Source organism: Pseudorasbora parva, chromosome 10, assembly GCF_024679245.1.
Source record: "Pseudorasbora parva isolate DD20220531a chromosome 10, ASM2467924v1, whole genome shotgun sequence".
Classification (NCBI taxonomy): domain Eukaryota; kingdom Metazoa; phylum Chordata; class Actinopteri; order Cypriniformes; family Gobionidae; genus Pseudorasbora; species Pseudorasbora parva.
The window spans coordinates 18,251,199-18,273,465 of NC_090181.1; the positions used below are offsets into that span (position 1 = coordinate 18,251,199).

General features: G+C 37.5%; 1 protein-coding gene across 2 annotated transcripts in view; it reads right to left on the bottom strand.

Moving 5' to 3' along the window:
* myo6b (myosin VIb) overlaps positions 1 to 22,267 on the bottom strand; it is a 71,318-nt gene that overhangs the window by 44,476 nt on the left and 4,575 nt on the right. For both annotated transcript variants that reach the window (XR_010908034.1, XM_067455369.1), the window contains exons 2-11: positions 10,318 to 10,459; positions 8,615 to 8,684; positions 8,440 to 8,513; positions 5,560 to 5,689; positions 5,321 to 5,426; positions 4,071 to 4,126; positions 3,870 to 3,967; positions 3,621 to 3,785; positions 3,205 to 3,285; positions 528 to 708 (exon numbers count right to left, since the gene is read on the bottom strand). Coding sequence is in view for 1 of the 2 variants with exons in the window: in XM_067455369.1 (XP_067311470.1) it covers positions 528 to 708; positions 3,205 to 3,285; positions 3,621 to 3,785; positions 3,870 to 3,967; positions 4,071 to 4,126; positions 5,321 to 5,426; positions 5,560 to 5,689; positions 8,440 to 8,513; positions 8,615 to 8,684; positions 10,318 to 10,434 (1,078 nt within the window). In the remaining variant the exon portion in view is untranslated. The remainder of the gene's footprint in view (positions 1 to 527; positions 709 to 3,204; positions 3,286 to 3,620; positions 3,786 to 3,869; positions 3,968 to 4,070; positions 4,127 to 5,320; positions 5,427 to 5,559; positions 5,690 to 8,439; positions 8,514 to 8,614; positions 8,685 to 10,317; positions 10,460 to 22,267) is intronic.

The window sequence follows — 22,267 nt, forward strand, 5'->3', positions numbered from 1 at the left end:
AGCTACACTGTGTGATATTTTCTCCCAACTAGCGATGAAAAGGTATGACCATCCAGCGAATAATTTCTGATCCTCTCACTTATGATTTCGTTTGAACTCATACGGTGGCCGATTTAGTCCAAGATTAACATGGCAATCCCCGTCTTCACATTCGACACGGGGCCATCAAGTGTTAAAACGCGAAAGCCTAAAGGAACCCCTTTAACCTAAAGGAAACGAAAGCGGTAAATCTCTTTTTATCCTAACTGGCTTTATATCAACTAACACAACACATTTACTGTCTGTTTGTATGGTTTCTATTTCTATGATGGATAGCTCCGTCCAGAAATGAAATCTCATTGGTTGTATATTAAACATGTTCTGTTTCAGGACAGAAATATAATTTACGCTTGAAAGTTGTCACATCATGCCAGGTGTAATATTAAATAAAAGCAAAGTTGTTTGCAAATGTTGGATGAGGTTGGCTAATGTTTAAGATAAGATTTAGATTTTTTTTTTTTTTATACAACTGCTAAATGAATGGCTACCAGAGGTGCTTCCTGTCTCTTCAAAGTCGATATTGCCGAGATGAAGGACGCCAGCCACCACTCTGAAGAGATTGAGCTTCTCTGTGTCATCCAGGCCGATTTTCTTCATGGCCACCACCATCCTGTTGAAGTCTCCCAGGTCATCAAGCAGAGGGTCCTTCAGAGCACCCACTTTACCGTGCTACGAACACAACGGACCATCAAGAGACATGTCAACAATAACCACACATCACACATGCTGCAAGAGCCTTTAAAGGAAATGCAGTGGCACTGCAGCTCTAATCAGAGATCAAAAATGTATACTTGAGGAAAATATACAGATCTAGATCTCTGATTAAAAGGAGGAAAAGAAAACAAACCACACCTGGGGATCCGAGTGTGCCAAAACTTCTCTTTTTTTATATTATTAAGAAATATATATATATATATATTATTTATTTATTTATTTATTTTTTATTTATTTATTTATTTATATATTAGTCATAATGTATATACCCTTATGTTAGTCATTCTAAACTTGAATGACTTTCAATTTTTCAGTTTGAGGAATGCTTTATGCTGCAGGAAAAAGAGCAACATAAACATTCTTTAAAACTTCCCTGTGTTTAAAGGATACAAGGGTGAGAATATTACGTCATTTTTATTTTTGGGCGAACTATGCCTTTAAGGTCACCGTCATACTGATAATCTGCAGTCTGATGACACAGCAGATCACACCACTCTGACCAACACTTTCATACCCATAACTACAAGCACCCCTTACAAAACTACTATTTCACAGAGAAAGACTCATGCATATTAGCTTGCAGACCCATGCACACACTAATGATCCATTTCATGCACAGAAACCCAGAAAGCCAAAGAATGTAAAGCATGAAAAGCATTTAGAAAGGAGGACAACTGGTAAAACATCACCTTATGATCCTGAATTTTAAAAAGATCAGGGAAGGCAAAGACACATAATATTCAGTTAGAAAACAACAGCTATAAACATTACAGTTATTAGAATAGTGAAGCTCTGTTCCAAAACCTACATAGGCAGCATTATGATGAAAAAGCTTTAAAATAAACTATAACAAAAAACAATATACAAGATATATTATAATTAAATTTTCCCTCTCCTTTTTATTCATAACCCAGGGTTTTCAGACTTGGAAATATGTCTTGGAAATAAGACACGACAAGTGTTTTGTATTCAAAAAGGTTGAGAACCACTGGGTGAGTATTGGTTTAATTTTAAAACAATTTCTCATATATATTTTGTTCAGAAGAAATACCTGAATGCACAGAGTGCATTTTAAAGGTACAGTTTGTAGTATTTATGAGGATCTATTGACAGAAATTAAAATTAATATACATAACTATGTTTTCAGTGTTGTATAAAGACCTTAAATAATAACTGTTATGTTTTTATTTACGTCCCTAGAACGAGCCATTTCTATCTACATACACCGCGGGTCCCCTTACAGTGAAGCCATCATTTTGCGGCGTCATGTTTCTACAGAAGCCCTAAATGGACATACTGCTCTACAGAGCACTAGATACTTTCTGCTGTCTCAGACGTCAACATCTTTGTCCTGTGTCGGCCCCAGTAGCTTCTCTATGTGCTTTGAAAGGGAGGGGTGAGTGGTGGGCAGTTGCAATTTTTAACCTTACCACTAAATGCCACTAAAATCTACACAGTGCACCTTTATTAGAGTTATTCAGAAATCATAAATACACTGACATCTAATTCAATACCAAAGTGTATCACTAAATATATTGTTTAACTTATGCAAAAATACAAATTTTAAACTGTTTCTGTGTGCATTGTATTTTTATGCTTATTAGAGTATCATGCTGTTAGCTTAGCAGCATGCTAATCTAACTCTTGGAATCAACTATTAATCGAGTCAGTTTGATTGCTATTTTTGCCACCTTGGTTAGGATGCAGTCTTAAAAGACAGCTCACAGAGTTTTGGACAAGAGCCTGAGCAAAGAAAAATCTCAGTTGATTCATAATTAAAGATGGATTGCATAAATATCATAATGCCAACCCAAAGTCATTATGAGATTCAATTTTTCAAGGATGAATTAAAAAAAGATGACCAAAAAAAAAAAGAAACACAGGAAAAGTATCATCTGTGAATTTGGGGTAAAAAACTATTCTCAGTTCTTCGTCTGAAAATGTAGTGAAACAGACGGTGTTAGCAAATGAACTACTGCATTAGCAGAAACAGCAGCTAATGAATATCTCATCACCTCCACAGGGATTCAACACAACGATGATTTATAATAATGGCCCTTGATAACAATAACATCAATTGATGGGCTCAGTCTCAAGAGAGGGCTGTGTGCAAACAACACAACAACGCTGGAATTTATTACATTTTACATAATTCATCAAAGACGTGAACTAATTTCTGAAGGTAGCTAATTCTATTTGAAGCAAAACGGTGATCCTGCACCTTTAGATATTTTTTATGTCCCCTAGTCTTAATTTTTACTAGATGAACAAACGAAACTGCAAGGATCTGACTGTATATCAAACATGAATTTGAAATCTTTACTACAGCTTAGCTTAGTGCTGTTTATTATTTCACATTTGTCACAAATGTGTATCAGCAAACAGGAAGAAGGAAAAAGATTCCTCGCGGTACTGACCCAGAGATTCCCAAAGAAAGATGATTCTACGTACCTCAGGACTTTTCCTGTTTTGCATGATCTGTTTATCTGAGTCCTTGTTTGCAAAGTATCGGGTGCAGCCGCGATTCAAATACTGAGTAAAACACAAACACACAATGAGGTAAGTTAATAAACGAGAGCAGAAACTACAGAAATACATTCATAATCATTGTAAAGCAAATATGCCATCTAGTGGCACATCTACAGCTTTATGGTATCACTTATGCAAAGGCCTGAAACCAGTTAACCCAGGCAAAGGTATTAACGGATTTGATTTGATAAAATGCATTCGGCATTGTGCTTTGACACAGTCTGTTTGCTATAGCCACAGTTGTCAAATGACTTTCAATGCAACAATTATACTTGGTTTATACTTGGCTTGGTTAAATGATTTCCAGCTTCCTGTTATACAATACACAGGAAACTGACCCGGAAGTTTTCCGGAGAGTTGAGATGAAGCATGTTTCTGATTTCCTCCGTTGCCCCTGCGCAGAGTCTGTAAAATATATGATAGTTGCGCTCTTCTGGACTCTGCATGCAAATCCGAGACTTCTCCAGCAGATAGTGCGAGACAAAACCGCCCACAACTGCGTTCTGAAGACACGATGAACAGAATTAGTAACTACGTGAAGTCTTACAGAGGCCACACTCTTGTCTTCAGACTACGACAAAATTTACCTTCTCATTAAAATGAATTTCTACGAACTTTCCAAACCGACTGCTGTTGTTGTTCCTGACTGTCTTTGCATTTCCAAAAGCTTCAAGCAAGGGGTTGGCTGAAAGGAATAAGACATATTACAAACATATATTTGCATCACATGCAAACACCAGACACTACTGTGCTAGACAACCAGTTCTAAGTTTCTTTGGAGAACCTACCTTCAACAATCCTCTCATCTATATCTTGACCTGTTCCATAAGATGTGGTTAAATACCTGAAATGAAACAGATACCGTATCAAAAAATTATAACATTAATGACAAAAGTGATCCAATTAAACATACCAATAACTTTACTGAGCACTGCAACCTGCTGCTATTCTATTCTACTATAGAATAGTCAACTATTTTTTATGTTTTTGAAATAAGTCTCTTATGTTCAACAAGGCTGCATTTATTTGTTCAAAAAGCTGTTTAAAATAACCATTTAATTTTAAAACCATTTAAAATAAATTTGAATATAGTTTCAAATGTAAAGCATGAATTTTTAGCATCATTACCCCAGTCTTCTGGGTCCTTCAGCATCCTTCAGAAATCTTTGTGATAGAATGAATTTCTTCTCAAGTAATATTTATTCTAACATTATTACCACATCTGAAAAATCAGATGCTTATTAAGGATACCTACCAACTTTTTTTGCAAGCTTTGGCACAATTTGTGGAGTAATCATCATATTCTGGGCCCTAACATACACCTGGCTCAATGCAGCAGCAGGTGCGGCGCAAAGTGTTTTTTGCTAGTTTCAGCCCAACGCAGTTATCATTTTCACGTCATGCACTATTGTTTAAATAGCGAATGGTCTCGTGCCCATTTGCGCGCTGGTCTGAAAACGAGTCTGGTCTTTTTTTTGTTATTTAAAAAGCATGTTAGTAATATGCACCTATAGGCGGGTTCATGGCGCATGTAGAGCAGCTCCATTTGTGTAAATATTAAAAATAAAAGGATTCCTCTCCAGATAAGTCTTCTTTTTCTGCTTGCAAATTCTACAACTGGCTTTTGAAGGAATGGAAGATGAGACTCAGATTGCTGATTGGTTTATTGCATGTTAAAAAAACGAAAACACACACATTACTCATTAAGAGAATAGGGACAACCATTTTAGACCATGCGCGCCAACCATTTTCCCGTCGTTAAACTAGCCTGGACTCCCTAATTGTACCTGCACCATGCGCTTCAGACCTTGCGCTTAGATCGTTAAACTAGTGTCCTGAGTCACTAAAATTAAAATTACAATCTGTCTTCATGTTTTTCCAATGTTTGTATGTCATATCCAAATAAAATGTCTCAATTCACCTCTGGGAGGTGTGTATCAAAATATATAAATAAATTAGTTAATTAAATTGGTCCCTTGAATACATGTAGGACTAAAGTGTTTTCATCATTCCACAAATAGATTGAGAGTTATCACACCTGAGAACAAACTTTGTGTTTTCTGTTTTTCCAGCACCAGATTCACCAGACACAATGATGGACTGACTCATCTTCAGAACTTTCATGTCTCTGTAGGCTTTATCCGCTGAGACAGAGAGACAGACGTTTGTCAAAATTGCTGTCAATACAGTAGTTACTTTAAGAAAAGCCGTTAAAAAAGACTGAAAGAACTAAATCCTCAAGTGTCCTATTAGACGGACATTCATACGTCCACTCACCAATAGCGTAGACATGAGGGGGAAGTGTCCCCAAAGAGCGTCTTTGATAGCTCTTAATGGACTCTGGGGTGTAGAGTTTAGGGATGTCAAAATACGGGTTCACAGCAATCAGGATGTTAGCCACAAAAGTCTGAAATAAAAAATACAGCGTCTAAGAACATGAAACATTGATTGTTGGGTGTGCCATTTTGTATTTGCATTTTTCCATATTTTCGGAAAAATAGTCCTGGACCAAAACTCTTAAATTACTCAAAGCATCGTACTGTCATGTTAGCCACGCCACGCAGAGCACCGCTACCTCACAGGACCTAATTAAGTGTATTGGGTAACTTGATAGCGTCTGGGCAGAATTCGCTGGGTCATCTGAGACGTGCAGGCACACTAGGGCAGGGCCTGGGCAGACTCATGACAGGCTCGTGCGCTGTGCTGATGAGCGTGCGCTGACAGCCGGACTGGCGTCTCTCAGACGAGGGGCTAATAAGGGCCGCTGGAGCACGACAATAACATGCCCATCAGCTCCATACCTACAGGCATGCTTGCCAATGAGATCTGCAGGGTTAAACATGAATCTGGAAGCTCAGTACTGCCCTGAGGTGACTAAGCAAAATAGGTGATTTAAAAGATTTAATACCCCAAATCTGTTGACATTTTAATAGGGCTGCAACGATTCATCGAGTAACTCGAGTTAATCGAATCAAAAAAATCCTCGAGGCAAAATCATCTGCCTCGATGCTTCGCTTAGTCCATTTAACTACACACAGATATTGCAGAAAGACATTTTTTGTGTAAGGACTCGGAGTATGAGCGGATTGCGGTTATATCCGCGGTTCAGGTGCATAAACATCCCAAAAATTGCAGGTGGATGAGAGAAATCGTTAATATGTTGATTTTAATAAAGACGGAACTCTCATATCACGCTAAAACGCAATGAATGCGCGTCGTTCTTTAACTTTCGTTTTCAGCTCATGTCGAGATCAAAGACCGCAATGCGAGAGAGAGAGAGAGCGGCCGGGCATCAGCACTGGTCATATCATTTAGTATCGCTGTTTTTAAATGAAGAAAACTGTGTGTTGAGCTTCAGGATCCGACGCTGAACATTTAAGTTTAATTTGCGGCAGTTCACGCGTCAGCTGAGGAGATACGAGCAACTCCAAACACACGAACTCGATTGAGTTTGCAGCTTTGCACATGGATCACCGTCATTGTGATGTGTGTGAAATCTTTAATGAGACTTTATATATCCTACTTGATAATATCTTCGAAAAAATGCACCATTAGATGTTCTCAATACTAGGCGCATTAAACATCAGAACCAGCTGCACGCACGTGCGTGTGTGTGTGTGTGTGATGAGCAATAGCGCTCGTCAGAGCTCAGAGCTGCGTGCTTTCATTGATTTGTGTAATTTAAATATCACACTTTAATCATATTTATAGCTACTAACTTAAAACAAGCTGTGTTACAATGATGAATGATTAGCTCAAAAGATCAGCATGTGTGATGTACTTTAACTGAATTAAACATATCTCGCGTTTGATCACGTTCTAGCGGTTATTCCTCCGTGTGATGTATAGGTTGTCGACCCTGGTTTATGTAAATAAGTGTTTTTGTTTTGTTTAGCAACCTACTTCAGTGTAGCTAATATGTGACGATAGCATCGCGCTTAACACGGAGGATTTGAAGTTGTGACGATCTGGTGCGGGTGGATGGTTTGCTTCTAACAGCTGATTCGGTGACGATAGAGCTGATCCGCACATCTCTTCTTCCAAGTTAACCTGTCCAATATGTTTTGCTTCAGTAAAGGAGTAAATAAGACAGTACATGCTTATGTCATGCCTGAGCTGAAGCTGAAACATGAAAGTTAAGTTGCACAACATAAATACAATGTTTAGTTATTTATATTATTTATAGAATATTTATAGAATATTAGAATATTTATATTATATAGAATTTATAGAATATTTATATTATTTATATTGGCATTATTGTTATTTATATTACTACTATTTAGATTTATTGGTTGTAGGTTTAGTTTTAGATTGAACTATGTTTACCTTTTTAAAGTAATTTGAAATAGATTTGTATTTAATATAATATGGCAATTGTATGCATTAAAATTGTTTAGTTTCACAGTTATTAATGTATACAATTTCAGCAATAAAACTAAATTTTTCTAAAAAGAAAACAAATTAGATGTTAATTTTAAGATACCCGTCTTATTGTCTCTTATTGCTCTTTAATAAAGAAAAAGTAATTATTACCCGATTAATCGATTAATCGATCGATTAAGTGGTAGATTAATCGATTACAAAAAGAATCGATAGCTGCAGCCCTACATTTTAAACATAGTTTCATTAGAAGAGGCTTTAATTAATCAGACAATCAATTTGTTATACATGTTTAAAAGGTGATGTGTGTAATTTAAGGCTCTTTTGGTGCTTTAAAAAACAATAATGGTAATTTATTATTTGAACATTGCTAATGTACATTTGAGCATCCCAGCCCGCCCAATACACATTGGCTTTAACTTAATGGTGTGAGCTTGGAACAGGACTATCTGTTTGTCCAACTACTAGAAGACAGGGGGGACAGGGAAGACATACGGATCCCATCTACTTTATCTGTGCCTTTGGCTCCGGAAGCCTTTTCTCCAATAATTTTCCCCATTGTGATTTCAAAAAAAGTCTTCAATAAAGAGTTATAACTATGTATCAAACTAGCCAACCATGAATTTTGCTAAAGTGCCCATACCTTGAGTCTGTACAATTGGACTATGCTTATGTTATGTGTTGGCCAAGTAATCGTTTATTTGCGCAGTTTTGACTTTAGAAAAGGCATAGAAATGATGAAAAACAAGAATTCAAAAGAGGCATTTGACTTACATAGATCAAGTCTTTGCTGTAACGGATACAGATGTTGTTTAGAAGAGTGGCCTCATTCAAATACATAAGAGAACCTGGAAGCCAAGTAAACATGAGCCCATCACTCAACATCATAAGCTTAAGTATTTAGCTTGATACTACTGGCCGATGCACTCCAAAGAAGTTATATACTTACAGTTGTCTTCAACGTGTTTGTTTACATCATCCTCAGCAGGAAAGACTTGACTGATGGGAGCCAGGAACGTCTGCAAAGTCAAAATGAGCATCATCAACTTTGTGACCTCTGGCCGAATGAAAAATCTGGCCTAACAATGCGTGTCTACATTCACTATTTATCCATATTAATAAAAGTTCACACTGTTTACGACCACACAGAAGATTAATGGGACAAAAAATAAGGCAGCCGTTTGTTCTCTCATTTCCGAGTCTGTCTGGTTACTTTCACTGAGCTGTGAAGCTATAAACATTCAAGGTCTTCATACATTACGATTGCGCAAATGACACTGAAGAGAGCTGCTGGGTCAGCCATGATTCATTGTGTCTAATGGCAGTCATAATGCAGAGAAGAAACAGTAAAGTCATGTTAATGCGAAAGGTGAGAACATAAGCTGTAAAATCCATTACATCACACATTATAAGACACCCCAAACTGCCCATCACATCGGTGCATTATTCAGAGCGAGATGAGACAAGCTGACCTTTCCCAGAAAACCCATCTCTTCCATGCTGACGTTTCTGCTTTACATTATTCCTCCACTCGCTCATATTTATACAAGCCATTTGCATTAGAACCCAACTGGAAAGATGTTATCTGCCTCAATGTCATCAACATCATCTACCTCTTTGACCTGAAAACACTTACGACCTTGATATATTCTAGTGTGGGAACTTTTCACACACTGTTTACCATTTGTTAATAAAAGATAATGCATCAATGACAACTAAGAAAATCAATAAAATGTAATAGAAAAATTGTAAGTTATTTTAAATTTAGTCCATTTATTTTTTATTAAAGACATTTTGTGGAATCAAATAAAAATTACAATAAAATTTTCAATTCTGTAAACATACATACATACATACAGTACATACATACATGATCACACACACAAACACATATATATGTTATACACATTATATATACACACAAGTGTAGGGGAATAGACTATATAGTTTGTACAGTATACAAATCATTACTTCTATCCCCATAAAACATTGAAACTAGTTTAGTGTGTGTGTGTGTGTGTGTGTGTGTGTGTGTGTGTGTGTGTGTGTGTGTGTGTGTGTGTGTGTGTGTGTGTGTGTGTGTGTGTGTGTGTGTGTGTGTGTGTGTCCTATCTTACAAGCCATATCTTTTTTAGACCAAATATATTACATTATTTAGTCTGGGAAAATCCTCACAAGGTGAATTAGTCAGGTTTTTCTAATCTTCTGGGACAGTTTCTGAAATATCTCCCACTACACACACAGTGTCGCCATCTCTAAGGGAGATGTGGATTTTTTTCTCTAATGAATATACCCTTAGTGTAATGTGATCCGCACACCTGCAGCAGGTAGAGCTTATTACTTATTCAAAGCCCCTGCAAGTGACACCCTTACATGGAACAGCACTAATTCTACATACACATTCTCACATTTTACCTATTGCTCAGATACCTGAAGGCCTTTTATACACATCATGACATGAAGTTAATCATGCGTGTGTGGGAAAGACTCAGCACATCGATAGAAACACGGATCGCATGATCGCCTGAGGTACCCTGGGTTCAGCCGAGGATCATCACAGGTGCTTAGCAACTATGTTTTTCTTCGTATACACATGTGAGGCATGATAAAGCCATAGGATAAATTTCAAGGGCAGGAAAGCTGATGTCTTACCTTTCCTCTCTGATTGAGAGGTTCTATGGTGAGTGCATCCGCACCAATGTCCACTATCATGCCCAGCTGGAACCCGTCGGTTGGGTGGGGCGCCCACACAGGCTTCCCATCCTCCATTGCACCCCACAACTACACCGCAGCTCTGGAAGACACACACAGGGTTAAGATTAAACACAGATTTGGCTGACAGCATGCAAAGCTTCTCCAACAGAATCTGTGTTTTGTTTAACACAAACCATGTGACTGTAAACAAAACATATTTTAAATTGCTGCAAGTGGAAGTCAACAAGGTCATCTCAAGTAGATGATTGTGATGGAAATAACAAAAAGTGTTACATTAGCCACTTCAAAGTGATTATGCAGGATGTACAAAAGCAAACTAAAACTAGATATCTTAAGGAAATCTGAGGGATGCTTTCCCACACAAATCCCACTTCCCACTTGGTCGCATTTTGCCTCCTAGAATTTTCAAATTGGTCATAAGCAGCTGTTACTCTCTGCTTATTCTCCATGGTAAAATAAACGAATAGTGAGTTTACCCCAGCCTAGAAATCTAGACGCACCCTAGCGGCAGCAAATCTAATCTTTCGCGAGTATAATCTAGCAACTCTCAATACAGGTCTGAGCTGTAAAAACCAAACTCTAGTCAAGCCAATCACATTGGCCCTCATTTATCAAAAGTGCGTACACCAAATTTCCAGCGTACACCTTGCGTACACCCAAACCCACTGTGACTTTGAGATTTATCAATATGGACGTTGGCGTATGGCACGCTCAAATCCTACGCCAGCTCAGGAGGTGGTGTACGCACGTTTGAGAAAAACAATTCCTAACACCACAAAACGCACTGAACAAAGATCTGCTATATTATGACCCACTGTAAAAAACAAAAACAACATAGTAATTATAAACTTCTGTGTTTATTTTTGTGCAACGTATTCAATGTTTAATTTGTGTTACTATAGGCTACCAAAGCATTTGAGGCATGTATTCCTCCAGTTGCGAGTCTGTACGGCAGCTGCGCACGGACTGGGACTGAATAATTCAGACTGACAAAATAATAAAAATTACATTCTTCTTCTTTTAAATATTAATAAAACAAATAATAACGACATTCTTCTTCTAAATAACAATAAGCGTCATTAATAATAAAAATCATAAAAATATAATAAAAAGAATCTTACAAATTGTCATGCAATTATTAATGTGAATGAATGGTACTCCACATCACATCATCATATCGTACACCCCAATACATGTGCCGTGATATGAAATAAAATGCTAATCGTTTCAAAACATGTGCTGTAAAATAATGCACTGTAAGGTAGGCATAATTTATCATCCAAACAGCTTTAAACTGCTGGAATGCGCTTCTCAACCTCCACACTATTAACAGTACTCGTAATTTGGGTCCATAATTGTTTGTTTTTTTGGTGCCTTTAATCCCACTCTTTAAACTCCCAAATAAAACAATTTCGCTTTTTTCCACTTCCCTGGTAATTGTCTCGATGGGCGTCTCAATTATCTCACTAGTTCAGTAGTCAGGGCACTGATCAGGGAGTCAGCCCGTTGACTTATGTCCTAATCAGTGCCCTGACTAGTGGACTAGTGAGATGATTGAGCGCGCCCGATCTCCACGTCGTAGAAGTTTCGCTTCTTTGCCGTCTTCCGTGTGTCCATGGAGTAAAATGAGGGCGTGGGGGAGGCGGAGACTTGAATATATAGGGGCGTGTTATTCTAATGACGATCGTTTTCAGCCGCGGCATTTATTAAGGGCAGGTACTGCGTACACCTGGATTGCAGAGGTGCGCACAGTTTCATAAATCAGGCGGTGAGAGGAGTGTAAGCATTAGTGTTGTCACGATACCAAAATTATGACTTCGATACGATATCAGACTAAAATATCGATATATCGATACTAAATCGATACCACAGTAAAAAAATAAATAAATAAGATAAGATGCTTAATATGACAACAGAACTTGTTATTATTCATTGTTATTTATTACTAAAAATTCATGTGGCCAGCATGTTCCTTAGGGTTGGGCATCGTTTTGATTTGAACAATTATTGATCAATTGATCAATTACTATTAAAATTATCTCAATGTATTTTTTACAATGGGGTAATTGTGTTACAATAGCTTACACACAGCACAAGAAAGCTTGATTTCGAATGGTAAATTGAATTAAAAAAGACGAGTAAACAGTAATAAAATAAGAACAAATAAACAGATTACAAACAATAGCACAAATAAATGCAATAGAATAGAAGATACAAATGAAATAGACTGCTTTATTTTTTCAGGTAGGTCTAACATTCAGATAAGAAACTGAATTTAAAAAATGCATAGTAATTACATTTAAAACAACATTGAATAATGTTCTTTGTAAAAAATTCAATAGCGTACAGATTAAACTATTAAAGTTACACAAGTTGATCAGTCAAGAGCAGTGTGAACGTTTGTCTTTTTGTAGTTTGAATAGCAAATGACTGCGGTCCCTTTAAGACTAACAGACGCATGGATCCTAAACACTGTTCCTGTTACTCATTCTTCCTGAACTGTTTGCGACTGTGCTTACATTAATACTCTTCCAGATGTGCACTGATAATTCTTTGAGTGTATTTGACCAATAATAAGCTGGAAAAGGAAGCAAATGTTTGCACTTGTATCATGTCAGAGGCGGCTTTATTACGGTAGGCTATGTGTGTGTGCGCTTCAGATGTGGAGCATGAAATCTGCGGGGATTAGTAGAATTAATTTATGTGCAATCCCGCGCGAAATTCAGACCGATCACTCACTAACACTAACACACTGTCATGAGGAAAAAGTCCAGCAGAACGCGCGTTCGCCCGCTTCGCCGTGCTCAGAGGTTAACCAGGCTGAGTGAGAATATGCCGGTGTGTGTGTCAACTCGCTGACGGTCAGAAAGGAGAGCGCAGCTGATATCGATACTGTAAAAACTGAGAATCGTATCGTTTCAGATATTCCAGTATCGATATATATCGAAATATCGATATTTTTGACAACACTAGTAAGCATAATCTTACGCCAACATATACGCCCATTTCCACGCAAGATTGATAAATGAGGGCCATTGTGTATAGAGTCGGTGGGCAGGGCTTAACATAATCACGTTAGAGTTGCGCTTGCGTGCTACTAGTAAACGCAGAGGCTGTCGAACGGCAGTCTTTCGAATCAGCTCGCGACTTGGAGTTAAGCGTTTCTCTGAGAAAAGAACGGCACTGAAGTCATTCTTAGAAAGGGAAGATGTGTTCAAAGTTTTGCCGACCGGATACGGCGAATGTTTAATCTATCAACAAGCGCCGCTTCACATTGCTCTGATTGGTTGTAGCTCTATCCAAATGCGTGCAGAGGGAGTTTGAAAGACAACCGTTTATCCCGCCCCTCGGATTGAGCTGTCAATGGTGAGTTTCCAGACCAAACATCTTAATGTAGGTCTGGCTTGTCAGGCTAAGTTTACCCTACAGCTGGGAAAAAAGTATTGATTTTCAGTTGGTGAATGAACAAAGCCTTGTAATATGCCTCCCTTTTTATATGAAAAAGTCTGTTTCAAATTCTGTCATTTTTATTATGAAATTCAAACAATAAATACCATTTTGCTAGCTTTTCTGTCCAAATTATAATTTTTTTTTTTTTACATAGCTACTTTAATAACACATTTTATGAAACTATTTAAATGGGTTGTTTTTTAAAGAGGAAGTACATCTCCTTAGCCATACCCCGAATTTGGTTCACCCTCCGCCTATGAACACAAGCCACACATTCGTGAATTCTTACATTATAACCAACAGATTGTAAAAAAATATATAAACGAGATTCATTGTACAATTAAGACAGCTTTATTAATCATAGGAGTTTTCACGAGTGCGATTCAGTGAGCTTGCACTAGATTGACAGCCTTAGAAGTCAAGAGTTGAGCACTCGCTTTAGAATGTGTATTACCAATTCACAATCTGAATACAAGTTTAGCTTTCATGCTGCTAAGCACACAGCAAAATTTCTAGATTCACAACCGTATTTAAATGCGAGACTGAATCAACATTTTTTTAAGGTACTTAAAGTTGCTGTATGTAAGAAGTTGAAGCAGCTAGTGGTTGAAATGGGTACTGCAGTTCAAATCAAATTCAAAATACTGTTTGCCCACGGGATGCCAGTTTGAGGACACGCAACAGGAACGAGCGCAATTGACAATGGAAGAGAAGAAACTTACACAATAAGGTGATGAGTTGATTTATTTTCGTTTTAATGTGCTTCCGCCGTTCATAGAGATTTTTCGATGGATCCCACAAACAAAAAAACAAATAAACGGCAATACGTTTGACAAGGGCTAAACAATATAATATTAGTCATAACAACATTAGTCATAACTTTTTATTTCAAATGCCGACAATGTCCATTGCAAACATTGCTAAAATACAGGTTATTGTTGGCTGTAAAGTTTCATATCCTGTCACAGAGAACACTGAATGCATCGTAAATGTTAGCCTATCCCTATCATGGTGCTTGTTGTTGTATTGTATTTTAAAAAACAATTGCAATATTTGCAATTAACAATAATCACCATTTTATTAAAGTTTATCTCAAATGTAACTACAGCTTACAGGGCTGTTTGTGTATATATATATATATATATATATTTTTTTTTTTTTTTTTTTTTTTTATGAATATTATAACACAAGTGAAGTACAAAGCTCTGTTTACAAAATAAATTATTGGTTAGCAGGCAAATATTACATCGTGACCATGAAAACATTTGAATGTATGCCAGTGAGTGAGGTTTGTAAGGCCACACATTTATTTTGGCTATGGCTTTGTGTTCCGTTTTGCGGGTGGGTCACTTAAATTGTCCACAAATTTAACAATATTTAAATATTTATAATCTTATTTTCGCAAATCCTCACCGTCTCACCCTCTCACCCTCTCTTTCCGCTTATTTTCTTCCTACTGCTTGTTAGTGCCATTCCCTTTTAATTCATATTATTTGTGCATCTTTTACTGTAGTAAAAATATATGTGTGTGTGTGTGTGTGTGTGTGTGTGTGTGTGTGTGTGTGTGTGTGTGTGTGTGTGTGTGTGTGTGTGTGTGTGTGTGTGTGTGTGTGTGTGGACCTTTTTTTTTTTACTTGCTCAAACAACAGATGGCATTGTTAGCCTAAACTAACCTAATAATTGTATAGAAATAGCTCTTGGGTTTCTCTAGTCACATTCGATTTTGACACAGTTTGTGGCTGTTAGGCAAAGCAAGACATGTCAAGTTTATTTGTATAGTACAGTAACCTGACCATGACAGTAGGGGGAAAAGAAAGATATCATGGCCACAAATTAAGAATCTGTTCCCATGACAAATTAACCCATTCCCTCGTTTTAGTTAAAGCGTGGCCACGTTGTTCTAATTTGTTCTTTAGTTTTAATTGAACAAATTAAAGGGAACAAATAAATGAAACGTGGACCAAATTAATAAGCCGTAGAAATGAATTTAAAAATTGTAGGAATAAATTATTAATATTTATTTTTTATATCTACTTTTTAAGCATTTTGTTTGGGGTTTGAGGGGTCCTGTATTAATATAGTGCATTTTTACAATATCCAATATAAAAGTCTTGTGTGGAATTCACTTTTCTGACCATTTACAAACAGTTTCATTTGCTTTGGAATATTGGGATGAAAACATGAAGATATGAGACAATAGATTAACTGTGCTGCTCATGTCTCAAAGAGCAGAGCCTAATGGATGATGAAATAATTATCTTGATGGGGAAATATAGTTAAACTTGACATAGTTACTAAATTTATATTGCTTTCCATGTTCAAGGACATTGTATTGTTTCTATTTTAATGCACTTTTTAAAGAGACTTAAATCACTCTTATGATAAACTTATTCTTAATCGACCATCGTTAAGATCTCAATATAAGTGCTTAGACCTGGTCACTTCATACTTCATGAAAATACCAAGTGTAAACTCCCTCCAAGATGCATACGAGAAGGATGGCAATCGGATCACTCAAACCTTGACCTCAAGAGTTTGAGTGATCAGATTAAATCAGCATATGGAAGTCTGGGAGCCCCACAATCATCACGTGTGCCAGATAGGGGTCTTTCTTAATCATGCAGTCTGTTCAGACTGTTTATCCAGTATAAACAATATTAATTGTGATCGTTGGCTTAGCAAACACCACTATGGCTAATGTTATTATCAGAGGTAAAAATGTGCTCTTTTATGCCACTTAATGATGTTTTGGAAAATTAGTCAATTTTCAAGCAAATGTGCAATCTACTGTGGTTCAAGGACTGTGTCATCTCGACAACAGTTCTGTTGAGCTATTTTAGTCTCCTGACCTCTCACTCCATATGTTTTTTTGTTTTTTTCAATGATCTTGTTATTCCTCGTATGGGCTTATCCTGTAATAGTGGATTTAAGCTACTGCTATTTGAGACATCTTTATCTGCACAGACTCTCCTCTTGAGAGAACAGCTGGTGGCCCTATCTGATCACTCTCTGATCCTACAATAAACCATAGACTTCTTACAGTGTTCGATATAATTCCTCTTTAAGATCAGGTGATTTATCTGAAGAGCTGGATGACAATGACATCCGCTAAGATCCACGAGATCCCGCTGGGTGCCGCAGACTGCATGACCTGTAATTGAACTGCTGTCAAAGTCTACAAAACTAAAATGGTTAATCACAAGAGCATTATTATACCTGACAAGATAACAGCACCGAGTTCTCGTCAAAGATGTCTGGTGTGCGAGTGAGGTACTAGGACGTGATAACTGCTCGAGGTTCGGTCCAGAGCAACATTTCTCATTCTCTGGCGCTCTTGACTATGGCCTGAACCCAAGAATTCCCCGCGGCGCAATTATCAATTGTCAAGCATGCTAACTAACCTCATTACATGCTCAGAACTGCATCTGTGCCAATCACTCGAGTCTCACATGAGTCTTTTGAAAGGAACAAAGGCTTCAGAGCAGGGCACTGGTATATGCTTCTGTTCTGAAGCATTGCTCATCAGAAAACTATCTGGCACATTACTTTTTAAAAGCTTTTTTCTGTGCTGAATCAGTCTTGGGAAAGTGAGATTTTTGATGCATTATAAAATATAATGATCTGTTCATTAAAGGAGTAGTTCACTTTAAAATAAAATTTACCTCATGATTTACTCACCCTCAGACCATCCTAGGTGTATATTACTTTCTTTTTTCCGAGTTGTTTTATAAATGGCATTGAAGGGATCCATTGAGTTTGAAGCTCAAAAAAAGTGCATCCATTCCTCACAAAAGTGTTCCACACAGCTCCGGGGGTTAATAAAAGGCCTTCTGAAGCAAATCCATATTTAAAACTTTATAAAGTAAAAGCTAGCTATTTTAGTTATTAAAGTTTTAAATATGGATACTTTTCTTACACCAACACATCACTTCACTTCAGAAGGCCTTTATTAACCTCCCAGAGCCGTGTGGATTACTTTACTGATGCATATAGATGCACTTTTTTGGGCTTCAAAATCTTGTCCTTCTTCCACTGCCATTATAGCCAGGGCATTTTTTAATATAACTCTGATTGTATTCGTCTGAAAGAAGCATGGCATATACACCTAGGATGGCTTGAGGGTAAATGGTAATTTTCATTTTTGGGTAAACTAACCCTTTAACATGACTTTCTCTGCTCATGATTAATGGTTTAAAAAGTCAAAAGAGTTTAAAAAAAATAAAATAATGAACAAATATTTTATGGAGACTGAACTCATAAAGGGTATTTTTTGGGATGAGCATAAAACATAGACATTGATTTTCGTCATGACCTTTAAAATATATTTGATTTCCATGACCTTTTCAGGTCTAGAAATCTCAAGAACAGAAAAATAAAATCATTTATAAAACATACAAATTTACAAAAAACTCTAAAAGTACAAGTCTTAGACATGAACAAAGAGTCTGACAACAGCCGATCCACACAGAGATCTGAACTCACCATCATCGAGTCAGAGTATATGAAGAAACAGAACACAACTAGACAAGAACTGTGGCAATGTGTCCAAGAAGAAGACTTGAAGAAACCTACTACCAAAGCTACCTTAAAAACTTTGCAAGTTTACTTAGGACAAAAGCTGTTTTAAACACAAAGGGTGGTCCCACCAAATATTGATTTGATCTAGTTGATAGAGGTTATTTGATCAAAACAATCTATTTATTAAATTATCTTTGAAAGCATCGTCTTCCTTTAGGCGTAGGTTATTTTAAAGCCACCATCTGATCGGGTTGATTTCCATTGCTACAAAAAGCCATTATCTAATTCATGACATTAACACACAGTAACACTGACATGGTACTTATCAGATGCTTCTGACCCTAATATGGAAAAGGGAAGCTTTCTTGAACACTCAAAGACAGGATGAGTCCAAAGTTCATGTGGCACAATGCCCTTCACTTGGATTTCCCAGGATTTAAATAAGATTTAAAGCAAGCAACTATATGTACAGTATAATGGTTCCCATGGTTAATCATTCTAGATAGCAGATCATCATGATCATGTAAATGTAAACTGAATGGTTCCAGAAAAGGAAGTAGCATGAGAAAAAAAGGAGGTGTGTGTGTGTGTGGCGGGGGGGGGAGACTCAAATAAGCTAGACCTGTACAACTGTGGGTACCCTGAATCCAGATTCATCCTGTAAATGATACATATATTTGATCATTTACTTTTACGATTTGTCTAAATCATGATTTTCCATTTGTTGTGACATTCAAATAATCATAATGCTGGCAAAACATTTAATTTTGATAAAACCTTTATAGTTGTCACAACACTGATGACATTGCATTTGGGCTGCAATAAATAACATTTAATAGTTATAGTCTGTGCAGCTAGTGAACGGAAAATAATACATTAAAACAAATGATATGGAGAGGAAAATGAAAATGAACTTAGGACATCTGCCCCAAAGTTGCCTAGCAACATGTAAATATTTGGTGGCAATCTCTCTAGTGTGGTGCAAAAATAAAATCCACGGAACAGTAAGGAAAACTCCTTTTATTATATTAAATAATATATAATATATGTATGTATGTGTGTGTATATGGTGTGTTCAGGGTGATGAGCTGTGTTGCTTTTACGGCAAACATAACGTTTTGCATTGTTGCCAAAATGTTCAATTTTAGTTTCATCTGACCAGAGCACCTTCTTCCACATATTTGGTGTCTCCCAGGTGGCTTGTGGCAAACTTTAAACGACACTTTTTATGGATATCTTTAAGAAATATCTTTCTTCTTGCCACTCTTCCATAAAGGCCAGATTTGTGCAGTAAATGACTGATTGTTGTCCTATGGACAGAGTCTCCCACCTCAGCTGTAGATCTCTGCAGATCATGGGCCTCTTGGCTGCATCTCTGATCAGTCTTCTCCTTGTATGAGCTGAACGTTTAGAAGGACGGCCAGGTCTTGGTAGATTTGCAGTGGTCTGATACTCCTTTCATTTTAAAATTATCGCTTGCACAGTGCTCCTTGGGATGTTTAAAGCTTGGGAAATCTTTTTGTATCCAAATCCGGCTTTAAACTTCTCCACAACAGTATCTCGGACCTGCCTGGTGTGTTCCTTGTTCTTCATGATGCTCTCTGCGCTTTCGGACCTCTGAGACTATCACAGTGCAGGTGCATTTATACAGAGACGATTACACACAGGTGGATTCTATTTATCATCATTAGTCATTTAGGTCAACAATGGATCATTCAGAGATCCTCACTGAACTTCCGGAGAGAGTTTGCTGTACTGAAAGTAAAGGGGCCGAAAAATTTTGCACACCCAATTTTTCAGTTTTTGATTTGTTAAAAAAGTTTGAAATATCCAATAAATTTCATTTCACTTCATGATTGTGTCCCACTTGTTGTTGATTCTTCACAAAAAAATTACAGTTTTATATCTTTATGTTTAAAGCCTGAAATGTGGCAAAAGGTCGCAAAGTTCAAGGGGGGCGAATACTTTCGCAAGGCACTCTATGTGTATATATATATGTATGTATATGTATATGTATATATATTAGGGCTGTCAACGAATATTCTAAATTCGAATATATACCCGAATAGTTTTTAAAAAACGAATTTCGAAGGTGAAAATTATATTCAAATAAAAAATAAAAAATAAAATTAAAAAAACGGGGGGGGGGGAATCCGCCGCGGTAGTAGAGGCGTGGCTGTCTGCTTTGTGAGTGAGCGCGCGCATGGGGGTTCAGGGACAGGTCTCAGGACAGCAGTCGCACTGTCTGTCACAGCTGAAAGTGGATGCGTCTTGCAGTGAAGATGGCAGAAAGTGCAGAGCCCAACTCGACCGCGGCAGAGAAAGAGATTTTAACTCCATAACCTAAAAAGTCATGTCTGGAAGTACGTTTGGATTTTGGTCGGTAGGAGGTAAAATTGTTGAGCCGTGAGATAAAGTTATATGCAAGCTATGTAAGATACAGTTAGCATACCATGGCTCATTTATTTAACGTTAAACAGAAACACTTAAGTATAGGCTACTGTACTGACTGAGGAGATATTGCATGAATAAAGGATAAATGCACTGCTTGCACTGCTGTGATTATTTACCATGTCAAGGAAAAGCTCCATGTTTACCACAGCAGAGCTCACTCGGAGCGCTCAATATGCTGTAAAACTTCAATTAATATTAATAATATTTGTTTCAATCACTGAATGAAGCCTGCTATATTCGGGACAAGAGTCACGAGTCTCGCAACCTTAAAGTTTGTTAATTTTAAACCGTTATCCACAGTGAGGGCGAGAGAGAGAGAGAGAGAGAGAGAGAGAGAGAGAGAGAGAGAGAGAGAGAGAGAGATCTGCGCTCTGCGGTCTTTGCCATTGGTTAATTTATGTATAATAATTATATATAATAATAATTATAATAATAATCTTATTTTTGTGTAAGTAATACGTTGTCAAATATGTGTAAACTTAAATAGACATACTATACAAGTAGTTATGTAATAGTTGATGTTATGCCTGCATTGACAAAATGCGCGCCCAGATGTTCGAATAGTTTGAATATTCGTGTTTGTTTTAGAGGGAATATTCGAATGTCATTTTTGAGCAGTTTTGACAGCCCAATGGGGTTGAGATCTGGAGACTCCAGGACCTTGAAATGCTTTTTGTGTTTGGGATCATTGTCATGCTGAAAGACCCAGCCACGTTTCATCTTCAATGCCCTCGCTGATGGAAGGAGGTTTTTACCTCAAATCTCATGATACATGGCCCCATTCATTCTTTCCTTCACACGGATCAGTCGTCCTGGTCCCTTTGCAGAAAAACAGTCCAAAGCACGATGTTTCCACCCCCATGCTTCACAGTAGGTATTGTGCAAATCAGCATTATTTCCCCTTCAAACACGACAAGTGGAGTTTTTACCAAAAAAAGTTGTATTTTGATTTCATCTGACCATAAGACATTCTCCCAGTCCTCTTCTGGATCATCCGAATGGTCTCTAGCAAACTTCAAACGGCCCGGACATGTACTGGCTTAAGCAGGAGGACACGTCTGGCACTGCAGAATTTGAGTACCTGGCAGCATAGTGTGTTACTGATGGTAGCCTTTATTAGTTTGGTCCCATCTCTCTGCAGGTCATTCACTAGGTCCCCACATGTGGTTCTGGGATTTTTGCACACCGTTCTTGTGATCATTTTGACCCCACGGGGTAAGATCTTGCATGGGGCCCCAGATCGAGGAAGGTTATCAATGGTCTTGTGTGTCTTCCGTTTTCTAATAATTGCTCCCACGGTTGATTTCTTCACACAAAGCTGTTTACTATTGCAGATTCAGTCTTCCCAGCATGGTGCAGGTCTACAATTTTGTTTCTGGTGTCCTTTAACAGTTCTTTGGTCTTGGCCATAGTGGAGTTTGGAGTCTGACTGGTTGAGGTTGTGGGCAGGTGTCTTTTATACTGA